Below are 27,276 nucleotides of genomic sequence, written 5' to 3' on the forward strand. Positions count from 1 at the left end.
GAAGTAGTATATAAAACTGGCTAAGAGGCTAGTGTATTTAATGTAATACAACATTTTACAATTTGTAGATGCAGGGAAACAAATGGAAGTCATTCTTTCTAAATATCTGGAGGGTGTTTGACACCAAGCCATAGTGCTCTCTGTTAACAAAGATGTGATCCTACACAATATGCCCCTATCTATTTGAGTGGCTCTGAAGTGTTCTTGACAGAAGCCAGTTTGTAATGCTGTGTGGTGAAAGTTCATTAGAAGAAACTAAGATATTGGATTGTTATCTAGCAATGTGTTACAGGAGTAATATTGTTCCTAGTACATATAAATGATATATTTGGTAGTTCTGTCAGATTATTCTATGATGGTGCCATCATCTACAGAACATGAACAAAAATAACAAGGCTTGAACTGAGTGATGGTGGTACCAAGTACCCTCTGTCTTTCACAGACTGTACACTTTTACAGTAAATATACCATTTTCCTTAGTGTTTTTGACTCAGTGTTGCTATTTTTAGGTAACACCGCATAGTTTTGTTAGGTGAAGACCATGGTTTCACTGTTCGAACATTGCTTGATATTTGTGATCATCGGATGACACAAAAAGTATTCTGTGGGCATTTCAGGCTCATGCTCCTATTTCATTTTTAGAAAGTACTCTGGCATCTATCCCAAGCTGGGAACCTAGCCTTCTATCAGGAAGTTCAGAATGTTCTACATGCAGTTTTTATGTTGTTTAACATTTTTACATAAGTTCATCAAACTGGGAATCTGTGAGCAAAGAAGACTTTCTGTAGAAAACCCTTAGTGCTTCATTAACACCTGTTACTCCTTTGTAACTGTTTAGTATTGTTCTGCAAAATGTAAAAATTTTGCTCCATACTACACTGCTCAAAAGAAGTAGATGAACATGACTTTGGGCTCTACCATACTCCATTGACTAATAATTGACAACTGGGTATGTTATCAAATTACACCTTTATATTTCAAAAATTAAATGCACAACAATACATGATTACACCCTCGATCGTTCACACAAAAAGAATTGAATATCTGACAGGTGTTGGAAACAAAGTGCAATCATTCATGCCATCATCCTGGGTGCTTGTAATTGGACTTTGAGAGCTTCTGTAACGTGTTTGCCCTCAGTGAGCATTTATCACTGCCTGACAGCTACATAGAAGAGAAGGAAAGTTGCTACTCACCATATAGCGGAGATGCTGAGTCACGATAGGCACAACAAAAAGATACACACAATTATAGCTTTCAGCCGTTACAGCCTTTGTCAGCAGTAGACACACACACACACACACACACACACACACACACACACACACATATATATACACACACACACACACACACTCACGCAAATGCAACTTGCACACACGTCTGCAGTCTCAGAGAACTGAAAACACACTGCAAGCAGCAGCACCAGTGCATGATGGGAGTGGCGACTGGGTGGGGGTAAGGAGGAGGTTGGGGTGGGGAGGGGGAGGGATAGTATGGTGGTAGTGGCGGACAGTGAAGTGTTGCAGTTGAGACAGAGGGCAGGAGAGAAGGTGCGGAGGGGGGAGGGGGTAAGTAGTGGAAAGAAGAGAAATAAAAAGAAATTAAAAGACTGGGTGTGGCGGTGAAATGACGGCTGTGTAGTGCTGGAATGGGAACAGGGAGGGGGCTGTATGGGTGAGGACAGTGACTAACGGAGGTTGAGGCCAGGATGGTTACGGAAACATGGGATGTATTGCAGGGAAAGCTCCCACCTGCACAATTCAGGAAAGCTGGTGTTGGTGGGAAGGATCCATATGGCACAGGCTGTGAAGCAGTCATTGAGATGAGGGATATCATATTTGGCAGCGTGTTCAGCGACGGGGTGGTCCACTGATTTTTTGGCCACAGTTTGTTGATGGCCATTCTTGCGGACAGACAGCTTGTTGGTTGTCATGCCTGCATAGAATGCAACATAATGGTTGCAGCTTAGCTTGTAAATCACATGACTGGTTTCACAGGTAACCCTGCATTTAATGGGATAGGTGATGTTAGTGACCGGACTGGAGTAGGTGGTGGTAGGAGGATGTATGGGACAGGTCTTGCATCTAGGTCTATTACAGGGGTGTGAGCCATGAGGTAAGGTTGGTCACATTGTCCGACTCACCTTCTGTATTGACCAGTCTTCCTGTAGGTGACTCATGGAGAGGCATTGGCACCTGCAGTATCTAGAGTGAAAGCCCATCCTTTCTGGATAAATTTCCCTTGCAATTTGCACTACATTAAGATGTTGCATTGCATGGGCTTGATGGAATACAGTGTCCACACATGACAACTGCCATCAGTGTACCTCAGTAGAAAACAGTGACTCGCTCCCTTCTGAGGAGTCACCTGGCACTGTAATGCATAACTCAGGCAATAGATGGTGAATGGTTTTAATTGTTGACACATTGAAAGCAAATATCTCAAGCCATGCAATAAGACCTCAGGCAGAACCTGTATCAAAATAGATATGACATACTGGAGGTTGACACACATGTTCCCCTAATTCTTTCGAACGGTGTATTTGAGAAAGAAGTACAGAATCAGAGTGAATTTTAGTAGGAACAGCATCACAACCTGTGCCTTTTATAACACACTATTACCTTTGAGAGAAATGTTGATTGGTGGTTTGAACTGTTTGTAAAGGCCGTGGTAGACCTGCCTATTCATCCAATTTACACCCATTTGCAATTTTTTCCTCTGTGGATACCTAAAACTAAAGGTTTATGCAAGTCACCTGGAACTTATTCAACATTTAAAAAAAGCAGCATGAAATCATGTTACTCCAGTTCTGTTAGAAATATCCTACACAGCTGTTGACAGCTTCTCTGAACAGCTTCTACAATTTGTCATCAGTAAGTGTTGCTAATTGAATAATATTATCTCCAAAAATGATTGAAAAAGCAACGCTTATTTTCTTCTAATAAATAAAATAAATTTTTGTATCCTGTATTTGTTGATTTTTATCGAAGTAAGTATAGTAATTCCAGTGGATGTAGGCAAGGATTTGCCGCTTAGAGATGAATAATGGAATCAGTCCATAATGTTGCCAGAAATCATAGTTTTATCTCTGTGCTTGGTAGTACAAATCAGACAGTTCAGCAAAAATTATCTAGTGGCTTCACTGGTGCAAAATCATGTTAGAAACAACTTGCAAGTCATCCAAAACTATTACTTTTTCCTTTAACTCAACAGATCATGTTTTGTGTTTTGCCTATTTTCCATATAATTCAGTAACAAGAGGCATAGGCATTGGAGTTCTACCTCTACAAAACCCATATCAAGTTCTTTTGTGAAAATAAATTCTTTTTATATATATATATATATATATATATATATATATATATATATATATATATATATATATATATATATATATATATATACCCTTTGTCAGCAAAGTTCCAGGACAGGTTTTTATATTTCTAAGTTTTCAATACAAAAGAGGAACAAATGTTGTTTTTATGTTACCTGGTATGTTTGCATCCTTTAAATGACCCTCATGTTCCCATGCACACTTACTAGGTGGCAGGGCTGTGCTTATCAACTCGCTGTTTGGGTTCTTGGTGCTTTAGTTGTGGCGACATAATGGATGCTGAAGAGCAAACATCAGGTTCTGTGTTAAGTGCAGGAAAACCCCTAGTGAAATGTGGACAATGATTAAGCAAGCATATGCAAGTGAGGCGCTTTCAAGAGATCTGGTTTTCAAGTGGCACGAAAAGTTTCTTGTAGGCAGAAATTCAATGCAATATGACCCCAGAGCTAGTCCCCCATCTACAGCACATACCAATGCAAATTCAGAATACATAAGGCAGTTAATGCAAGAAGACCATTATATAATAGTGTGTGCAATATCAGAATAACTTAATTTAAATCATGATTTTGTCATTAGATTTTACGCGAAGATTCAGAGAAATGGAAAATTAATGCAAAACACATCTCTCACACACTAACAGGCAAAGAGAAACAGCAAAGATGAAGAATTTCTGTTGAACTCCTGGATAGCGCCAGACATTATCCCACATTTCTATCAAAGATTATTGCTAGGGATGAAAGTTGGTGTTACCTGTATGACCCTCACATGAAGCATCAGAGTTGGCAGAGTCCTGGATCACCAGCCTTGAAAAAAGTCAAACGACAACCATCGAGAACAAAGACAATGTTGATCAGATTCTTTGATAGTAAAGGATTAGTTCACCATGAGGTTGTTGTTCCAGTTCAAGCAGTGGACCAAACTCTTTACATCGAAGTCTTGAAACGTTTGGGACAAGCAGTTTGATGTTGCTCTGATTTGTGACATTCTCAGGACTGCTTCTTACTGCATGACAATGCAAGACCCCATACTGCTTTATCTGTTACCGAGTATCTGGCCAGACATTCTGTTATTACCATCCCACATCCACCATATTCGCCTGACTTCTCCCTTTGCTATTTCTTCTTGTTTCCATGAGTGAAAATGTGACTGAAAGAAAAGCGTTATCAAGATATCACAGACATAAACATTGCAGCTGAAAATTTCCGTGCTTGCTTCCAAGACCTCCAGAAACGTTGGCAATTGTGTGTATATAGCCAAGGGGGGTATGTCAGTGGGAGCTAAGATCATTAATTGGTAAGTGGAATTTTCTATTTTTGTAAAAAAAAAAAAAAAAAAAAAAGAAAAAAAAAAAACTGTCCTGGAATTTTTCTGACAAAGAAATATTTAGTTAGTCTTTTCCAAAAAAAATCATGTTTATTTGCTTCTTGTAGTTGGCTAATTTTATATGTCTTTCTTTCTTCCACAAGAGTGACAAATACTAAATAACATAGCAATATACAGGAATCAGAAATGAGATGTCTAAGGTCTGTTAAAGGCTGTGTGAGGCTGGATAGATTCAAAAACAATGATATGCTGAAAGAACTGAATGCTCTTAAGATAGAAAATGGAATCAACAAAAACTCTTACACTTGAACAGAATGTAAAAAGGAATATACCAATAGAGGTTTTATCGTACAGACTGGTTGGTGAAAGAAACATTGGAAGACCATGGAAGCATTGCAAATCTCGTACTCTTTGAAAGCAGTGCTTTCAATTATTTGGCTGTCACTTTCTCTTCTGCAGATCAATGATACATTACAGTGATACATTACAGATACATTACAGTGGTCTTCATTCTTTGGTGGTAATCTTCAGGCAGCAATTATTTCAGTCACTGTTCCTTTTAGATTATGCTGTGTTACTTTGAACATTGTAGGATGTCAGAATCATAGACTGTGTACCCTTTGGCAATATAAATAACAAGATATTGTTCTAACATGCCCATTACCAAAATGTAAAAATAAAAAAAAGCCCTAAACAATAGTTCCTTCCTGGAACTAGAAAGGCTGTGCAGCCTACATGAAACCTATTGCTATGGTTCTCGGCTCTTGCATCAGATGTTGTTGCTGAAACTTTGTAATATTTCAATGAAGCACTTGCTTGCCATATTTAAATGGTGATATTGACTGAACTGGATAACATTACACTCCAGTGGAAGGTGGTTGTTGGCTGTTGGATGAATTGCTAAATCGAAAGGCACAAGTAGTGGACTTCACATCCAATGCTAACTGCTACTACTCATGCATTACTGTATCCAGTGTTTCTGGTAGTTAAAAAATCACTTTTGCAGGTGTGAATGGCCTCTTTCACTAATGCTGCCCCTGAAAGACGAAGCTTTGACGTTGATGTAGATATGTTTGTAGTCATTCTTGCGCTGTGAATTTAGATGGTCTGCTAAAGCCTCAGCACTCCTGCTATCCTTTGTGATAATAAGCTGATTCTGGTTTGCCCTCACTGTGTTCCAACTATGGTTAATATGGCAGCCAATTGGAAAATACCTTGACATATTGATATAAGATGAAATGGCCATATGAATTATGTTGAGAAAGACAAATGCTGTACTATGGGTCATTGACATTGGTGAACCCTGAGGAAGTGTAGCCTAAGTGGAAGGGAAGCAACTTACAAAAATCAAATGCTACACTATTTCAATGAAAGTAGTTGGTGTTTAAAAATATACTATAGGAAAGATAAGAAATCTAGCCACCAACCTTTGACAGGAGAAAACACATGCAAAAGATGTGTAATATGCAAGCTTCCGGAGCCAGTGGCCAGTGGAAGAGGAATGGGAGTGGTGAGGGGTAAGCAATGAGAGAGTTATGGAAATGTTGCTCAGAATGCTGGGTCAGGAGAGACTTACTCGATGGTAACCCTCCCCCCTTCATCCCTCTTCCTTTCCCTTCAATCCTTCCGCCAGAATAAGGAGCTACTGTCTCCGAAAGCTTGTGTATTTCTGTATCTTTTATACATAGTGTCTTTACTAAGAGCAGTCGGGCAAATTTTCTCTGGTGTTTCAGAAGTATTTGCAATTTCTTTTGTACAGTGTGTGACTAGAGTCAGCCCAAACACATAATGCTCATCGAATCTTACATGTGACGCCAAGTGCTGACGGAAAGTGTCAGCTTATTTCATGTTATGAGCAAAATTATTTTTAAGTGAAATTTTACTTGCCAGTTCGATTTAGTGGTCCCAGATTAGTCTAATGTGATATTTGTTGTATTGATATGCAGTATGTCAGACAGTAAGGCAGGAAGACTAACCAGTACTCCAGCAACAGCTATTGAGCAACGCTGCTGCATGGTGATAACAATCAAACCGGGCCTTGGTGGTATTGCCACTGCTGAAGTACTGGTAATTCTTCATGTATTACTGTTGCTATTAATACAGATTGGTAAAACAAATACCACACTAGACTGATTTGGGGCTTCTCAGTCAAATGGGTATGTGAAATTCCACTTTAAAAATGATTTTGCTTATAATGAGAAACAAACTGACACTTTATGTTGGCGCACATGAAGGACTTGATGAACAGTATTTGTTTGGGCTGACTCCAGATACATATTGCAACAAAGAAATTGGAAATATCTGCCAAAACGACAGAGAAAATATGTCTGATGACTGATGAGAAGACACTCTGTTTCTGTTTACTCCTGCTACCACTTGGTGAGCAGATGTTTTACCTAGCCAATTATATTATAATGTAGAATACTAGAATATTATTTGCCTATCTCGAATCTGTATGATTTACAAAGTTAGCAGTGTTCAATGGGAGCTGTATATTTAATTAAAAGGTTGCTTAGTTAGTTACTTTTGAGTAGCTAATGTTACTGGAGGCATGTGGTTATGACAGGTCCACATATGTTCCATCATAGTGTAGTCAGTAGATTATATCTGTGTGCACAGATGATGTTTCTGAATGCCTACATCATGAAGCATTTTGCAACAAAGAGTACTGGATATGATTAAAACACAGTGCGTTATTTCTTATGTTACACAGTGAAAATATTATATTGCTAAAAATGTAGATTATTTAATGTAAAATAGTATTTTGTTGATGTTTTTAGTTACTGAATGAGAAAATCAGCTTATTTAATCTGCTAACAATGTGTATTATGTAATTAACAACTATCAGTGAGATATGAGAACACATGGGCCCCTCTCAACCTCCCCTCCCCCCCTTTTGAGAAAATCAGCTTATTTAATCTGCTAACAATGTGTATTATGTAATTAACAACTATCAGTGAGAGATGAGAACACATGGGCCCCTCTCAACCTCCCCTCCCCCCCTTTCCTCCTTTTCGCTCACTCTCTCTCTCTCTCTCTCTCTCTCTCTCTCTCTCTCTCTCTCTCTCACACACGCACACACACACACACACACACACACACACACACACTGAAAAATGTTACATGAATACCCATCTGATATTATGTTGAGCAACCATTGGCCTACAAAATCGCGTTCTCCTGTGGTTCGGTGCTGTAAGCCCAGCCAGAATGGAGATTAACGGAGTTTTATGCCACCCTCGCAAAAAAACTGATCCATTTCTTTTGAAAAATATTGGAGGATTTTAATTTGTTCTTAATTGTTTTTCTAACGCAGGCTACAGTGATTAACATTCAAATTTACTGATTTTTAAGGCCAGAGAATACATCTGATTCCATCATTGTGCCCACACAAGTGCACCATAAATGTTCCAACCAGTGCAGTTGGAGACATTATCATCTTGGAAACTTCAATCTTCTGATGAAAACAATGCCCATGCTACTGACTGAACATGGTCAGTTTAACAGATATTACCAGTTACATTTCCTTTTAGTAGGCTGATAAAACCCACCGAAAATCACAGTATGACTGTGCAAGCAATTACAGAACTACCACCATGCTTCACAGTTGGGAGAAGACATTCAGAAATGAATATTTTTTCACACATATTCTATCAAACAATTTTTGTTGACTGTATGTTCTCTAGAACCCACAGCCTTGCCACAGTGGTGACACCAGTTCCCGCCAGATCACCAAAGTTAAGAACTGTCGGTCTTGGCTAGCACTTGGGTGGGTGACCATTCGGGTTTGCTGAGAGCTGTTGGCAAACGGGGTGCACCCAACCCTTGTGAAGCCAATTGAGGAGCTACTTGACTGAGAAGTAGCGGCTTCTGTCTCAAAAACTGACAGTGGCCGGGAGAGCAGTGTACTGACCACTTGCCCCTCCATATTCGCTTCCAGTGACACCTACTGGCTGAGGATGACGCGGTGGTCAGTCAGTACTGTTGGGCTTTCCAGCTTATTTGCCCCATGTCTCTTTAGTTAATTTCAGTTTTCTTTCCGTAGCTGTGGTTATCAAAGCATTATACTGAGAAAAAACTGCTTATAGATGCAGTTGCTCTCCATACTCCTAGTAGGTTAGAAAATTTGTTTGAATTTTGCCGAGTGGGTGCTGATCTGTTTCCCTTATTGGAAGTCTGAAATGTAGAGCAGGACACTAGCTCAACACAACATTGCAGGTACCACAGACGCACTGGTGGCTCAATACACTTGCACACACGTTATAATTCAAAGAAAAACAAAGACAATGCTGCGTTTTGCAGGTGAGCCAGATACCAGAATTTTGTGTCATATTGCTTAATTTTGTCCAACCCCTTTATGACAATAATTCAGAAAAACAAAAACATAAGTGTGTGTGTGTGTGTGTGTGTGTGTGAGAGAGAGAGAGGGGGGGGGGGGGGGGGAATCCAAAACAACCTCTCCTCAAGTAAAAAGAAAATAATCATTGTGAAACATCATATGTATGGAATAAATTTATTTCATGTGTGTTATGTTAGACAATCTATGCAAGTCTTGTTTCAATTATCTTTAGACAGATCAAAATCATGGAACCCCGTCAGGCATCACAAGCCAGGAAGATGCTACGATATCAGAAATCCATGATGTCTTGTGTAACTTTGTGAGTTCAAATCCAGAAGCTTGGGCACCTATAATATCAGCTTGGGCTCTGCAGTTGCTTGGTGAGAATTTTTTGCAAACACTAATCTCTAATGTTAATAAATATAATCTGTGCTCTCTGATGCCAGACATTAACATTCAAACTATTTTTATATGGAAAAGTCTGATTATTTAATCTTCTTTCTTTGAGTTGATTTCTGCTTATTTGTCAAACAAAATCAAATGCATCGTTGCCTGTATTTTACTGATCATGCTTACTTCCGAAACTCGGGAGCTGTGTCATGTCCAGTCCATCTTCTAAATAGTTGAACAATTGAAGTTGAGCATGTGAGGTACTTTAGTTTTGCAAACCAACCTTTCTCACACTAGAATATGGTGACACAAGATATCTTTTAGTGCCTAAATAAATATACTGTTATTTCTTCCCGCTGAAAATAAAAATAATGACATTGTCTTGTGTGTTGGTCTGGAGTATTTTTAGCACATGCCGCATATATATTGCTGAAAATGTTTGTGTTATGCTATCTACTTGATGAAAAATAAAATAGCTCATTTATTATTAAGAAAAACACACAGAAAAGTACTGTAAGGCCTGTACATCGATATTGTGTATTGTAATGCATCTGTTCAGGTATTGTGACAAATCTTTAAGCAGTTCAGAAAAGAAAGTCTGTTTACTGATTTTATATGACTCCTAAAACAGTAAAGTTCATTTGTAGATGCAATAATTTCTGTTAGTGATGATCCCTGTCAAAGAAACATTTCTTACCAGCATCACTGAAAACAGCAGTCATATTGTTCAGTTCTGCTACATTTCAGCAATTCAGAATTTTCTCACATCTTACAGAATACAAACAGAGTAACTCTCTAAATGAATGTTCTAAGTTAAGGCTACAACACAAACTCGCAGCTATTCTGTCGCTGTGAGGTACAGTTCCAAATTATCTAATAGTCTGATCAAACATTTCAGTATTAAAACACATTAGTGACTGCACTGCGATATCTACACTGGTTCCTGGCAGAAGTTAAGCGCCATCGGGTGTGGTCAGTACTTGAATGGGCGACCGTCTGAGTAATTTGTGTGCTGGTGACAATTTTCCCTTTGCCTTTATGGCAAAAGGGACAGGAGCGTTGGTAGTATAAAGTCCCTGATAACCAGTTTTTGTGATAATGTTCTGGATAAATTTCAAATGTGTCTGCTGTGCCTCATGGAGATAGGGCATGCAACACAGTTGAAGACGATTAGTCCGTCGAATGGGGACATTAAGCTGGGTGCCCCCCCCCTCCCTCCCTTGTTGCTATTGAGAGTAGAAGGCTATGTGCTGGCAATGGGTCTCAACCTCCCCTTACTCTCATTATCATCCAACACATATGTGACACCCACAGTCGTATTTAAACAACAGACAGCATTCACATTTCATGGAGGAAAGATGCCTGCGGATGCAAAGTGTAGAAACACCTATCCAATTCAGATGGCTGAACCTACTCTTAGGGGCCTCTCAACAAATCATGTCATATGACTGTACTTCTAATATTAAAATATTTGCTTGCATATATCCATATCCAAAAAAATGGTGAGGTCAGACACATTTTCTACTGCAAATAGTTTAAAACACTTCATACTAGAAAAACCCTTCCATGAATTCTGTTGATGAACTGTTCAAATCAGATTAAATCAGCAGCCTGATGCTTACGTGTTGTCATCCCAGTGTGTATAATCACCATTTTTATGACAAAAAAGCTATCTTCTCAGATCTTTGTAATCATCTGGATGGGCTGTTCCAGGCTGCCAGTCCAAAGCCCTGTTATTCCAGCTGACCCAATTGAGTTCCCAGCTGCATATTTGGGAATCCAGTAACATGTAATATTTTAATTTCAGATAGATATGAAGCACCTATCTATTGTATTGTAGTGTATTGAACTGGGGACCTAGAAATGACAGAGAGGCTTTGTCCCTGCCATAGCCCACAGTGGTACACAACACCACAACAGGCTACGACAGTCCACTCACCCCGCCGCTGCTCCACACCGAACCCAGGGCTATTGTGCGGTTCAGCCCCCAGTGGACACCCCCCCCCCCCCTCCCCCCTCCCTCTGGGAACGTCTCACACCAGACGAGTGTAACCCCAATGTTTGCGGGGTAGAGTAATGATGGTGTACGCATACGTGGAGAAAGTTTTTCCACTGCAATCACCGACATAGTGTAATAGAGGTGGAATAAGGGGAACCAGCCCGCATGTGCCGAGACAGATGGAAAACCACCTTAAAAACCATCTACAGACTGGCCAGCACACCGGACCTCAACACTAATCCACCGGGCGGACTCGTGCCAGGGACCGGCATGCCTTCCCGCCAGGAAAGCAGTGCATTAGATCGCATGGCTAACTGGGTGGGCTGGATCTATCTTTGTGAAACCTTAATCTGTAATTGCAAAAACACAGAGGGCAAATGTTTTTTTTACAATTCACTAGCCAATGTAGTCCAATTTCTTTTGGTTATAAGAAAAATTACTATGGTGCTTTTTTTTTTTTTTTTTTTTAAAAAAAAAAAAAAGAATGTTCCTTGCTGAAGCGTAAGTACACATTGTTTCTCAAAATTGGTGTGGCTTCCTGAAAATAATAATTAATCTTAAAATTTCTCTAAAAGTGTAATAAACTTCAGTAGCTTATGTTATTTGTGTTAAAAGTGATTTGAACACTAGGCTCTTTGTTTGCCTTAAGAATTACGTATTCTAACCAAGTATGTACTTTCTGTTCAAATTTTATCAATATTTTATGCATAAATCATTTTATGCATAAATCATCACCTGTGGAGTAACCCACCAAGCAGGGGAAATATTCTAGGGACTCTACACACACACACACACACACACACACACACACACACACGCACACACGCGCGCGCGCGCGAAATCTGAAGGACCAGCTGTGTGTTTCAAACAATCTCCCAATGCAGGTTACAACAGGGCCTCTGTGTGTATGAGAACTGTGGGCTCATCATCCAGCCAGCAGGAAATGTGACAAAACAAATAAAGTGTGGTTGCTGGAGGGCCTTGCAGTGCAAGGTGCAGTGTATACTCTCTTTTGCACTCGAGCCTTCAGCTAGAGCAAACAGCTTCCGCTGTCTGTCTCTGGTCCTGTTCGCCAGAACCAGCCACACAAACACGGACTGCCTCCTCCTTATCCAGACCTCTTAGACTGGCATTCGACCTGTACTTTCTCCCTAGGGTAAACCCTTCTATATCCCGAGTTCCAAGAAAGTAGACCAAGTTTTCTGTATTTCACTCTTTTATTTCACCACCTCCCTTCTGACATTTGCCCATCCTGCTTGCCTCCTACAAATTTACTTAATTTCAGAGAAATATTGAACAGGTTGTTCTTAGATTTGGTAACATGATATTATAAATGTAAGTCAAATTTACACCTTTGCACACAACCCAAAAATAACAGTAATTTTTTGGAGTATGCTAAAGAGTATGCTAAAGCTGACTGTGCACACATTAAAAGAAAAGTGTATTCTCCAGTATGCGTCACCAGCTACTGATCCATGCGCTCGAAAACTACCCCAGACCATATGCCCTTAACAGTGGCTCACACAGGGCTGCCAGCTAATTATTTCCCATTAACTGTCTTTCGTACTATAGTGCTACTACAATAAGATCAGGGCAGTTTTCAAGTGAATGGATCAGTAGTAGTCCTGCTTGAATTGCAGGAAAACTGTCGACTTTGGGAAAACAAAGAAATGATATTCAACATGAAAATTTTAAGTTTTTAAATGCAATTTAGTCCTTTACCAAATACAGAATTGCTGATCACACAGAACTTCAGAAGTAGAAATTTCAGTACTGCCAAAAGACACTCATAAAAATATGTATACTATCCTAGATAGTTCCCTTCTCTGGGAGGAGAGGGGGATATCTTAGGGAATGTCAAAAAGGAAGGGCAGATCATGCACACTCCAGGATGAGAGTAGTGCTTATGGATTTAACTTTTTTGTCTTTACAGTGAATTATTTGTACTTCTAACTACTTGTCAACATATTTTCAGGTGATATATCAAGTCGTTACCCAAACATATCACAGCTGTCCATGTCAGCTGGCTTGAATGATACTTTGCAGCTGTGGATGTCTTGCTGTGCAACACGATCACTTCTTGATATTATTACACAATGCTTATCATGCCTTATGCATTCCAACATAGAAGACTGCATTAATGCTTTGCTTGGTAAGTTATAGTTTTTAATCAAATGGAGGAAGGTTTAAGCTGTATTGATTTTGTACTGTTGTTCACATATTCTCTTGTGCAATTTGTTGTGATTATTATTGTTATCATTGCTATCATCACTATCATATAACAAGTAGTGCTATTGATATCTGAGAAGTATGCATGTGGGATGGAGCATGAGAATGCATATACTGAGCCTTAAGTACTTTGTTTGGTTCTATACTTAAGTGACCTTTCAACAAATCTCTCTCTCCTGAAAACTGTGAAAACTAATTTGTATTCACGGTGTCCCACAGCCTTCGTGATTTGTAACTCTAACATGTAGAAATACCTAACGTGCAGAAAAACCTTTCAACCTATCATCCTCTCCTGAAAACTGTAAAAACTAATTTGTATTCATGATGTCCTGCAACCTTCGTGATTTGTAACTCTAACATGCAGAAATAACACATTTCTCATTTCTCTTTGCTTTGTTGATGGTGTTGAGACAGCAACCAGCCACAAATTTATTTTCAGTTCCTTTATTCAAAGGGTACTTTTACAGGTTTCAAATCATTATGATTTCATGCTTTCATTACAATGATTTTTACAGATTAATTGTCCTAAAACATAAATAATGCATAATTACAAGCATGCCAAACAGATGGTTGCGTTACAGATTTTCATTGGGTGTGACTTATGTGAAGTGTCAGTTTGGAGTGTTTGTTTTCATTATATTCTCCCAACAGATGTGAATACATTTCCACTGCATTCTTATCATTGCACACGTAAATTTTTCTCGCTGAACATTGTAGATTTGTCACAGAAAAGGTTTCTAGCACACACCAAATGTTTTGATACAATACAAAGTGCTTTGCTTTCTTGGTTTGCTAACTTAATTTTATCCATAAAATATGAAAAGTGTGTGCCTTACCATTGTTCATAATCTGGCATACTAACCAGAACACCTCAGAATTTGTTGATGGATATTGTCCTCTGTATACAACCAGATAAGTATTTGAAGGAGATTGTCAGTCGACACTTGCCCACATTCTTTGCAAAAGAGCATGCTCTAGATATCTTGTCTAATAACTATTCTTGTGTGGAAACATTCATCAGTTCTCTACATAAAAGTTCCAGGATGTCATTAAATGAAAATAATTTAATATTTTCCATCAGCATTATAAATGTGCCTCCCTGTGGGAACATCTGTGCCTCATGGAACCCAAACTACAAATTATGTTCTTGTGCACATAAATTGCTGTTACATGCTTAATTTTGAAGAATGCAAAATATCTTTCTGTTAATTCATCCCATACTATGACAATAACAACATCAACAATAATAATTGTTTTTAGTAAGTGTTGTGCAGTCTGATGCCACTGTGTGTTACGAAATCTTTACAGTTTACAACTATGAGTTTTTCCGCATAAGTGGTCCATGCACTGGTTTAGTGAACAACTGTTATAAGAATGTTGAAAACTGTAAACTGTACTAGACACTGATAACATCATCTTGTTTTGGGGTAACGTACAGAAACCATTGGGCTGTAAATGTTGTTCGTGGTCAAGCAATGTAAAATTTAAAGCTAAACATCGTGCTGAAGGGTTTATTACACTTACATGCCAATGCATGTACTGCCTAATGGTATTTGGGGTTAGAACAAGAATGAATTTAGGAAAACGATGGAATTTACAACCACAAAACCAGAAGTAAAGGTATTTCCCTATAGATTCTGCATCCTTACCTTATGATTCAGATTGGAGTTATTTTCTAGTCCAAAAGTTGTAACAAGCTCCCTAACTATTGAAAAATAAAGTTAAAGGACATCTTATTAGCCTCTCCCACAATTTATTGGAATGTTTTGACCCAGGGATGTGAATTTGGCTTGACTTTAATGTTTTTGTGAAACAGGTCTGGACTTTGCTAGTTTATAAGGAGCTGACAGTGATGTTTGTAAATTTACATAAATACTTAGTTTTAAAAATTAGGTAAAAGCAGCACAGTGATTTCAGAGGAGGAGCAGTAGCTTTTTTCAGAGTAGCTATTTTTTTCCTGCTGTATGAAATAATCTAGAAATCATTCTTGTGATAAATCAATGTGGGTACATTAGCACTACTCATAATTAGTTGTTAGAATACTTTACAGGGGCAGCCTGCAATGGTTGCTTCCACCTGTCAATGTATAACTTGACTCATTCCACAACACTGAAGGCACTCGTTGTAATGGGATTTGCGGAAGATGATGATTGCGTGAATAAACAAACGTACGTTGATAGGGAGCAGAAATGACAGCCATCATCTGTTTGTTTTCCTGCTATGTTGGGTTCCAGCCTTAAAGACCATTCAGCTTATGGCAGTACCCTTCACATTCTGGGTTTGTGTCCCTACCCCACACAGTTTTTGACTTGCCAAGTATAATCATCACAATAAAAGGGTACAAAATTATGTCTCATTTATCTGTCATTTTTCAAATATCAATAATAAGCTCCAGTTATGCCTGTGTGTTCATAAAGTCTTTGCTTGTATATAACAATACTTGGCTTTTTTAGGTGTGAAGCAGTAATCACCGAGTTGACTAAATACACATCCAGAGTTTAAAGCATAGTCTCCAGATAAATATAGACATATTGGAGTGTGGATTTTCAAGCAGAACAATGATAATTGAGACAAATGCTGTGCAAAGGGTGGATTTTCTGTATTACAAATTAGTTGACATGGCAAAACTTCTGTGAATGTTCACTTGACACATTTACTTCTTTATAAGTTTCATGAAAGTCTTGATGCTACTGGAATTATGTAATTGTATAAAAAGATATGTTACACACCTTCTTAAAGTACAGTGTTTTGTAGATAAATGAAAGGATCTATAAAAAAGGTAGCCCAAAATGAACTTAAAACAAATAACATTAAGAAATATCTTGTTTTACATTGCATTAGAATGGTAGCTACTTCACAGAAACTGGTGTACTGTTCAATGTTCCTCTTTATATAGTAGGTGTCCCTCCTAAGAGTCGCCAGGCGCCTTTTCTATGATGTTTTGTCACATATTTGCAATATTGTTCTTGCAATGTGTAGTTGGAGACAGGTGAAACAAATACTGCTTATCACATATTTTGTGCCATGCCCAGTGTGGACAGAAAGTGTTAGTTTGTTTCCCATTATAAACATAATGATTTTTTGAAAGTAGAATTTTACATGCCTGAAATTACTGTAGTGTGATATTTATTTATCATTATGTATCAACAGGTACAGTAAAACACAAAGAGTAACCAATAATCCAGCAGCCACTGAGCAATGCTGCTGCGTCATGGTGGTAGTGGTCGGTGCACAGCAAGGTGATGCTGTTGTTGGTGAGGTACTGATTATTTTTCATGTTTTACTGTCCCTATTAATACACATTGATAAAACGGATAATGCACTAGAGTAATTTGGGACTGCCCCATCGAAAGGCATGTAAAATTCCACTTCAGTAATCATTTTCTTGTAACAAGAACCAAACCGACACTTTTTATTGATGCTGGACGTTGCGTGAAAGACGTGAGGAGCAGAACTTGTTTGGGCTGACTCGGCTACACATTTCAAGAACAAAATTGCAAATATGTGCTGAAATACCAGAGAAAATGTGCCTGGCGAGTCTTAGCATGGAGAACCTAAATATGTGTGCATTCAGATTCAGATCTACTGCTATCTTGAAATTCTGAACTGCTGTACCTATGAATAAATTTTCATAAGCCAGACAAATGCAAATCATTTAGCCTTCATTTCCATTGCAGCCGTACTTCTGTAAGAAACTTAGAATCTTAAATGATTTCAAATTTGCTTTAAAGGGATACACCACACTTCTTATTTTAACATATTGTTACATTGCATTCCACTTTACAGTATTACAATCATTATTAATAGAGAGCATTGATTGTTTGTTTAGACAACAGTCTTTGACATCACATAAACAAAAAAATGAGTTGACAATTCTGTGGACTCCTTTCATTTGCTGTAAAGTTGTCAGCATTGTCACATCATGCTCCTTACTTGGTGGAGCCCCTCACTATTCCAAGCTGGGATTCCAAATCGCAGAACAAACACAAAGCGCTGCAGATACTGCAACTTGTAATACTACTGCAAAGCCCATCCCACCTTAAAGCCACAAGACATCCATCCGTATCATGTCCCATGCAAATTTAACTAATAAATGGCTTCAGCTTTTGTGAACCTCATTCATCAGCTAGGTAGACATATTGTTACACTTCACTCTGCTGGGGTGATATGTTCCATGTCTTCTTGGAGTTTTTCGTGGTGGCATGCTTTAATAAAATCTTCTCAGTTTACAAGCCACATCATTTTGAAAAAAACAGTCGGGCTTTTAGCAGCTCCAGCCCACTGGGGGTTTGAGTGACGTCACATGGCACAAGCGACTAGCGCTATGTTTGAAATTGCCACTCTCATGTCCCTTCAAGCATCAAGCCTACATCTTTGCTTTTGCTCAGTGTTCAAAACCTGCCCCCCATACTCTGCCAAGTGTGTGCTTCTGGTGTCTGTTGTTTGAGCCAGAACTTTAATTTTTTTCAAATTGTATTTTATGCCCATTTTCTAGGCAGTTTTCAGCCACAACCAGCTTCTCAAGTTCCCTTAGTTTGACATGTCACAAATGCTCTGCACAATGCTAAGCAAAGGAGAAAATGGTGTGACCTACATAAATACTGACACGTTCACAGGAGACACCTTACACGTCAGGAACTCTAAGACCTTTGTTGTCTTCAACGGGGCATAACATATCTCTCTATCTTGTAGATGTGCAGGAAGACTGGTCTCAGTCCACATCTTGTCATCAAGTGCCCTGTCTTGTTAGTAATTGCTCCACAGTATCATGCCTCAGAGAAACATTTTCTTTATATATCTTTGGCAATCCATAAAGCCTGGGAGGTCTGGCTGCACATGCCATTAATTTCTTCGCCACTTCTTCGGGCATACTGGAGTACTTTATTAACTTTGCCTCTTCCACCGATTTATGAGGCATTTTTCGTCGGTGTCTCTTGAAAGCTTTAGCAGTTTCTCCCTTGCTGTAATGATCTTCTCAGAACATGCACTTCAAGTGCCAAAACTCTGACTCTGGATGGTCGTCACCAGAAATAATCTTTTCCCTATGTATTAATGTGTTCAGTACTACTTTCTTGTGTACAGGGCAGTAAAAATTGTTGGCGCACGTTGGTGTGCATAGATTTCCTGTACACTGAATGACCAAGCCAGCTGAATGACCAAGCCAGCGTTCTGCTTTCCGTTCAAATATCCAAGAACGGTAGCTTGCCAGCCCTCTCAAATTTCCCAGTAAATTTAATGTTCAGATGAATATCACTCATGTGATCGACGAATTACTGCAGTGCATTTTCACCATGAGGTCATATCAAGAAGGTGTTATCAGTGTACTGTAGGAAGCAAGATGGTCACAGTCTTGCAGAGTTCAGAGCTTGCTCCTCAAAGCGCTCCATGGAAATGTTCATGACAGTTATGCCATCCGTCAATTCATAATAATTATTGCGGTACATAAAGTACTTTGTTGTTAAGGCATGGCAGGAAGCTTGATGATCTCAGGTGGAAACTATAGCGCCGAAGGATCCAGCATGTCTTGTACCAGCATTCTCATATAAAGTGACACAGTATCCAAGCTAATCATTATGTCATTTTGGCCTGTCTTATTTTCTTGAGGTCTCAGTGAATGACTACAAGTTAACAATGAGATGTTCATAGTATCCCAGTTTGGGTGCTCATAACCCTGCCAGGTGCTTTTCCAATCTGTATGTGGGCAAACTGATTGTACTGATTATAAGCCTCAGAGAAACATTTTCTTTGTATATCTTTGGCAATCCATAAAGCCTGGGAGGTCTGGCTGCACATGCCATTAATTTCTTTGCCACTTCTTCGGGCATACTGGAGTACTTTATTAACTTTCTTGTCTTTCTGGTGATGGTCTGTGTTGGATCATGCCTAAGTTTCCTATATCTATCATCTTATAATAAATACAGCACCTTCAGGTAGTAGACTTTGATGTTCAGGACCACAATGTTATTTCCTTTATGAGCTGGCAAGAGAACCAAGTCCTCATTCTCATGTAACAGGCATAAGCCATGTTGTTCCTCCCAGCTAACATTGTATTTCAGTGGCTTAGTTCTCACTAGAATACAACTAGTAATTAGTCTGACAGCCTCCACCACCTTGTGTGAAAGATGCTCAACGCACTGTTCTTTTCCACTAACAATGTCCAATATTGGCAGACATCATGGTGCTGGAGAAAAATTAAGGCCTTTACTCATAGCAGCAACATCCAGTTCTTGGTTGGAAAGATTAACAGCCACTTTGTGGGTTTTTTGTGGACTCCAGGTCAGCAACTACGTGAACTTTTACATGGAGCACTTTAAGGAGTGAGCTCTGAACTCTGCGAGGTTGCGATCATATTTCTTCTCATGGTACACTGATGACACCTTCTTAATATAGTCTTATGGTAAAAATGAACTGCAGTAGTTCGTCGACCACAGGAACAGTTTCCATCCCAACATTAAATGTACTGTCAAGTTGGGGACTGATGGCATACTTAAACACCAACAGTTTTCACCACGCCGTACACAAGGAAGTAGTACTGACAATGTTAGTACACAGAGCAAAGGTTAGTTCTAATGGCAACCATCTATAGTTTGAATTTAAGCATTTGAGATGCATGTTCAGAGAAAATGTTTACAGCCAGGGAGAAATTGCTAAAGCTTTCAAGTGACACTGATGCAAATGTGCCTTGAATTGGCAGAGGAGGCCAAGCTAACTGCATTCCTTCTATATTGTGGAGCAACTACTAGCAAGATTGGGCAGGTGCTAAAAGAGACATGAGCTGAGATCAGTGTTCTAGCCCGCCTCTAAAGTAAGAGGTATGTTACACCCCGTTAAAGACAACATAGATGTTAGAGTTCCTGCCATGTATGGTGTCTTCAGTGAATGTGATATTGTTTACATAGGACAAACCATTTTCACTGTTGCTGGGCAGTGTGCAGAGCGTTCACAACATATCAAACATGGGGAACTTGAGAAGTTGGCCATGGCTGAACATTGCCTAGAGAATGAACATAAAATAGTATTTGAAAAAAGTGAGAGTTTTGGCTTAAACAACATCATACTGGTATTCTGTTATTGAAAAAGTGGACAAAATTAGAACAAACAGCAACAGTTTCAACAGAGCCCAGGGGTACACACTTAATGGGGCATAGGGCCGTGCTTTGGACATTGAGTGAAAGCAGGGACATAGGGTTGATGCTTGTAGGGACATGGGAGCAGCAGTTTCAAATGTAGTGCCATCTACTTGCGCCACGTGACTTCACTTGGTCCTGTGATGGGGCGGAGCTGTCCAACTTGCCTTCCACGCATGCACCACTCCGGCTCTCTCTGAGAGGTTCCAGACACTGTCATTCCATCTGTATAAGCAGAACATCGTGCCAGCCCCAGCAGTCACGATGATGGAGACAGCTATTGAAAGCTCTAGTGTTTTATTCGAAATGACAAACTGATAAGATTTTATTGATTTGTTAGAGCACATACTCCACCTATTAGGTATATCATGTCACAAAAAATATATGAAATGTAAGTAAATATCAACAATATTGTGAAAAGAATAGACTGATGTAAGTAAATAACAATGCAGTAATATCTATATTTTTTAATTCATCGCTTTTGAATTACTGTATTGACTGTCAACTTCCATATATTGTTGCATAATTTATTTATCACAAATAGATAACTTTGTCCAGAAGCTACTTTGGTATTCCTTTAAAGTAACCCCTCATTTAATTCATTGTTAAATTCTTTAGGTATGGTAAAACATTAAATATCTTAACTGTATGTTATCTGTACATTGCTTCTATTCAGTTGCACCTGTAGCCCATTGTAAGTTCTCTAGGTCAAAATAAGTATAAGCTTGACTGTTCATATTAGTTATGCTAGCCGTCATTGCGTAAATTTCTAACCATGTACAGAAAATTGTTGAAATATAAGCATATCATTCAGTACACTCAAAATAGTTCAAATTCCTTTGTACAGAACCTATGACAATTTTTTTGCTACCACCAACTATAAAACAGTACAAACTCTCAACAGATTTTTTTGTCATTTGATAAATTAAATCTACAAAACCGTATCCTTCCCTACCCTCTCCCCACCTCCATCAGTTCAGATAATGGCTTTCAGCAATTGAGTATGGATAATCAACCTTACCATGGTTGTGTGTGTGTGAATGTGTGTACTATTGCTGGAAAAAGAGCTAGTGCTCAAAATATTGTGTGAATGTTGTTATCTGTTATTTGTTACAGTGCCCCATGTGTCAATCTTCTGTAGATGAGCAGTTAATTTTTACTTACTTTATGTATAAACCCATTATAAAATTCACTAAGGTATACCTTCAAACATAGGCATCCATATTGTTTAACTGGGTGAGCACAGCCATTACTATTTTGTGTATTACTGTATTATTGATATTTAATTCCTTACAGCAGCACATATTTTGTAATGACTTGCATTCCTTACAACAGCACAAATCTTGTAATGGCTTTACTTCTTTTTGGGTCAATGCAATCAAGCAATTGCAGATAAATTTTTGAACAACCAGCAATTTTTTAGCTTTGTATTATTATTATTATTATTATTTTTTTTTTCTTTCAAATCCAGTATACCTAGACTGTTACAATTCAGGTAGGTTCCTCTACTTTACAACTTTGGAGTAAGCCTCATAATCTGTAGTATCTACCTCACTAGAAACTATCAATGACACCTTTTGCCTCAGAAGGGCTTTCACACATCATATAACCTTCCAAAAAACAATTGTGTATGTAGGAGGAGGGTATGGACAGAGGAAAGATGCAGGAGAGGATGGATAGGAAGAGACGGGGAGGAGGGAACCAGGGACAATAAAACTCAAAGAATAATCTGTACTCCAGCAACAACAACACCGCCCAGGCCCATGGTGACTGTTAATGCCAAGCATGCTGTGCTACTGACTCACTGATGAATTGCTGTTTATTCTTCATGTTTTACTGTCCCTACAAATACATATCGATAAAACAAATATCAGAACTAGACTAACTTGGTAGCACTGTATCAAAGGAGCATGTAAAATTCTGATTTAAAAATAATTTTTTTTGTATTGGGATACAAATCAATGCTTCTTGTTGACACATGGAAGATATGACAAGTAGTAATTGTTTGGGCTGACTCCAGCATCACAATGCAAAAACAAAATTGTAAATATCTGCCATAACACTAGGGAAAATGCGCCTGATGAATCTGAGAAGAGACTTCCAACACACCTCTCATCGCTCCTCTTTTCTCCTGTATTTTGAGATTACTTACTCTTACCTTATTGCAAACTCATACCTGATTACCTTTCTTTCTGTCTCTTAAGTACTCCTCTACCTTCCCCTGACAGTGACCAAAACATATTCCCTATCTACAACTTCCATTGAGTTACCAAAACTAACATCAGTTTATGCTGCTGTGGATTTCATTGATCTCTTTTGACTCTAATTTGGATGTTGATTAGCTACATTATCTCATGAAAGAAAGGTGTTGTTGAACCTTTTGTTCAAATAAACCACTACTACACTGCTCCAAAACTGAGAAAGTGTGACACAAGATGTCTATCTTAGTTAAATCTGTACTCTGTCCCAAGATATTCAAACCAGCACTCGTTTCTGAAGTTTGTTACACTATTTAATTTGACAAAACCAGTAGTTAATGGCTTTATCACTAATCAGGCCACACAGATATCCTAAAATGTAATTCCCTTGTTATATTTAGAATGTTGGACTGTAGTTCAGATATTCTATTATTTATTTCTATGTTTTATTCATGGGAATCGATAATAAGTTGATAGAATTTCTGGTTTAAATGTGCACTAGTGACTGGCGAACTGGACTGCCATTGATAAATCTGCAGCAGATGTGGAAATTGCCCTTTGTTGTGGACCTAATGTAACTGTTGTAGTCCTGTACAGTGTCAGCCACCTATCTTGCAGGGTCATAGACATTAAGTATTCTGCGACATGATAGTTGTGAGTTAATTTAGTTATCAATTATCAACAAATTATTTCTTCTGAAATCTCTCTATCTTTCTTGAATGTACTACTTATTTATTTTATCAATGTTCTGCTGTTGACTTTGTTACTCATTGCAGCAGTGATATTCCTTGATAAATCTTCAATTATTTGCTAATTGCACTCTATATTTGATTTAATGGGGATCTTTCATCTTCATTTTTATCGAATACCACCATAGAATTATTCTCAGTCTTAGCGCAAGAGTGCCAGAATGCAATATTCCCCTTGTTTGCAATATTACCTGTGCTGGAAACTTAAAATCTTCAAGTAATTTCAAATTTGTTTAGAACTACACCACACTTCTTCTTTTAATGGCTGTTTATATTGTATTCCACATTTCAACATTGCAACCATTAGTAACAGGAAACATTGCTTCTCCATTTAGTTTGACACCAAACAACAGACTTTGACATTATATGAATGAAAAAATTATTTCAGAGTTTTGTCTACTTCTTTTGTTCACTACAATGTCATCGGTATTATCACAGGGTGCTGCTTACTCAGTGATACACCATGCTACCCCAAGCCGGTACTCTGAAACAGGGAACAAACGCAAAGCCCTGCAGGCACCTCAAGTTATGAACACACTGGAAATACTGTCCCATCTTGAAAATGTGCAGCATCCAACCAAATTGTGTTACTTGGGGGGCTAACTATTTGATTAATAAATGGTTTCAACTACTGTGATCATTATTCATTGGCTAGGTAGACATAGGGTTACACATCACTCTACAGGAATGGCACATTACACTCCAAGTGATTGAGTCCTACATAATGTGTGAGTAGAACTGTTACTTAGGTTGTTTCTTTCTTCTTCTGTAAGTCTGTGGAACTCAAGGTTCTAAAAGTTTTTGTGTGTGTCTATTATACTGCTGCAAGTAATTTAGGTCTGCCTATTGTGTGAGTAGAAATGTTACTTAAGCCATTTTCTCTTCAAATGGCTCTGAGCACTATGGGACTTAACATCTGTGGTCATCAGCCCCCTAGGACTTAGAACTAATTAAACCTAACTAACCTAAGGACGTCACACACATCCATGCCCGAGGCAGGATTCGAACCTGCGACCGTAGCAGTCGCGCGGTTTCGGACTGAGCGCCTAGAACCGCGAGACCACCGCGGCTGGCGCCATTTTCTCTCTCTTAGTTCCAGGGACTCAGTGTTTTAAAAGCCAGCACACCCATCAGTTTTTGTATGTGTCTGTTATGTTTCTGCAATCTTGTTATTTTTTGTGTGGTTGTTTGTTTAGTGCTGAAAATAAAATACAGTTTTTCAGAGTGTGGAATACGCAAGTTCAAGAAATTTAACAGCTCCTGTAGGGAGAGTTGTACATACATATTTAACAAGAGAATGACATCGGAATCCACAGTCATGAAAGTGAAGTAAAGTTGGTGTGGAAATACACATTCCCCACTTGTGTTCGGAGAGCTGTTTACATTTTTCTGATGTATTTTTATTAACTATGCCTGTGTGTCTTGTATGTGTTCATACAGCATATTGTTATCAATGTTAACTTTTGAACTGCTTGTCTGACATAATATTTGTTTATTACAGATACCAGTGTTGCTCACAGACCTCACTTTGATTGGGTTGTTGCTCATGTTGGAAGTTGCTTTCCTCATACTGTTATTACCAAAGTTCTCTCTTGTGGTTTGAAAGATTTTTGTCAACATGTATCTGCTGATGAGGGCGTTAAGGTAATTGGTTATTTATGAAAAGACATTTATATTATACAGTACTTCTTAAGCAGATGTCTAATTGTCAGAATCAGAAGTAATGAAAGCAAACACTGAACAAAATCAGTGATTACTGAAACCTTTAAATTGACAAACTCTTTCTCAAAGTGCAATGTGTGATGAGCTGTGCAGGCACAGCTTTCCATAGCCAAGAAATGTGTAATATGATAACAGTGTGAAATGATTATATGATGCAGCTAGAGGAGATGGGTGAGAGAAAAAATAATGAGGAAAGTGTGCAAACAGGAAAAGATGGCACTTGTGGAACACCTACACTTATCAATTACATCAGAGACAGGTAAAAACAGAAAATCAGCAAATCATTAGCTTTTAAGGGAATGTGGCAATACACATCACTCACTATATGAAGTATTCTATCATCACACTTTAAATTTGACAAATTAGCTTTACAGTGACGCAAACTAATATCAGAATTGATTGGTAAACTACTGGCAGAATGATAAAGCACGTGAGCTCACATGCTATTATTATGTGGGCTTGGTGGGGAGGGGGTTAACGGAGCTCAATGACGAGTTTACTACCACCCATACGAAATTTGTAGAAACGGATGTGGTTAAAATGGACAAAGTGTGAGAAATGAGGTAAAAGCCAATCTGAGATAAAATTGCATTTACTATTCCCAAATCTCACCCATGATCACCTACACAATCGCACTAGCTCATATCATGGAAGATAGCATTAAAAGCATTAAAATTGTTCAGATGTTGTGAAACTGTTAAGTAAATCTAAGTGAGACAAGAGGAAAACTAAAATAGCATCACAGGAATATGTGGACGGCCGACAGCTTACAAAAACATGGATGAGCCAGCAACTCTAACAACACATTAGAAATATCACCCTAAAATTTTAGAGAACAAGTTTGACAATTCACAAAACTTTAAAAGTTGTACCACATTTCTTTGATTTTCAGTTAAAATAGAGGGCAAATCTATGGGCAAATGAGCTGCTACCCTGTGGCCTGAAAATAAAACACAGTCTAGTAAAATGTGGTGCACTGTGACCTGTATAGCACAAGCACCATGCATTGTAGGGTCCACTCATCACATGCTTGATAAGGTTGTGGCCTGTGGGAAGGTGAATAAAGAGACCTCAATTCACATGTGTAGCTGGAAGGAGATACGCCATGACTTCGTCGTGGACTTTAGTGGACATGGTTTATTGTTTATGGCTTCCAGCCACTCTTCTTTCCATCAACACATGGCTCTCTACCTCAACAGCGAGGCAGTAGCATGTAGGACAATGGCGCGCTGAAGTACCTGAGGATCACAACATGCCTCCTTGGCTGCTACATCTGCCCTTTTGTTCCCCTGTCACTCAACGAAAAGACACCTCCTTCCCCTGTCTTGTATGTGGAGAGAGGGTGTCCTGGATAGTACTAGTGCAAAATGATAGGCATTTGAAGGAGATCACCCACTTGTTGATGATCTCATCCGTTCCATGGTCTGCAACACATGCTTTACACTCAGTACTCAAGGTTTTTCCTTAGAGCAGCAATTCATCTGAATCTGTCACAGAGAAGTTAACTCGCCAGTATCATCTGCAATTATGTAATTGATTCTCTGTTGCTTCCACCGATTATCAAACCTACCCGCCCCCCTCCTCCGCAGTATCTTCCCTGCCCCTTACACTCATATTATCACCCCCTCTCTCCCCTTCCTCTACCACCCCATCTCTCTACTCTTTCTTGTGCTTCAATCATTTGGTACACACCATTTCCTTCTGCCTCCTTAGTGCTTTTGTCCTCACATCATGTAGTAGATGTTGCAAATGAGATCAATATTTGCCAGGAGCTTGGTTTGCATCATTGATGTGGCTCTAAGATTTCAGGTTTTCCTGGTTTCCATAAATCACTTCCTTCAAATGCTACAATTCCTGCACCAA

General features: G+C 38.8%; 1 protein-coding gene across 2 annotated transcripts in view; it reads left to right on the forward strand.

The window, feature by feature from the left end:
* The window catches only part of LOC126475458 (integrator complex subunit 5), a 127,567-nt gene that overhangs the window by 23,717 nt on the left and 76,574 nt on the right, over nucleotides 1–27,276 (forward strand). For both annotated transcript variants that reach the window (XM_050103336.1, XM_050103337.1), the window contains exons 3-5: nucleotides 9,232–9,379; nucleotides 13,364–13,540; nucleotides 25,193–25,335. In XM_050103336.1, the coding sequence (XP_049959293.1) occupies nucleotides 9,232–9,379; nucleotides 13,364–13,540; nucleotides 25,193–25,335 (468 nt within the window). The remainder of the gene's footprint in view (nucleotides 1–9,231; nucleotides 9,380–13,363; nucleotides 13,541–25,192; nucleotides 25,336–27,276) is intronic.

This window comes from Schistocerca serialis, chromosome 4 (assembly GCF_023864345.2).
Source record: "Schistocerca serialis cubense isolate TAMUIC-IGC-003099 chromosome 4, iqSchSeri2.2, whole genome shotgun sequence".
NCBI lineage: Eukaryota > Metazoa > Arthropoda > Insecta > Orthoptera > Acrididae > Schistocerca > Schistocerca serialis.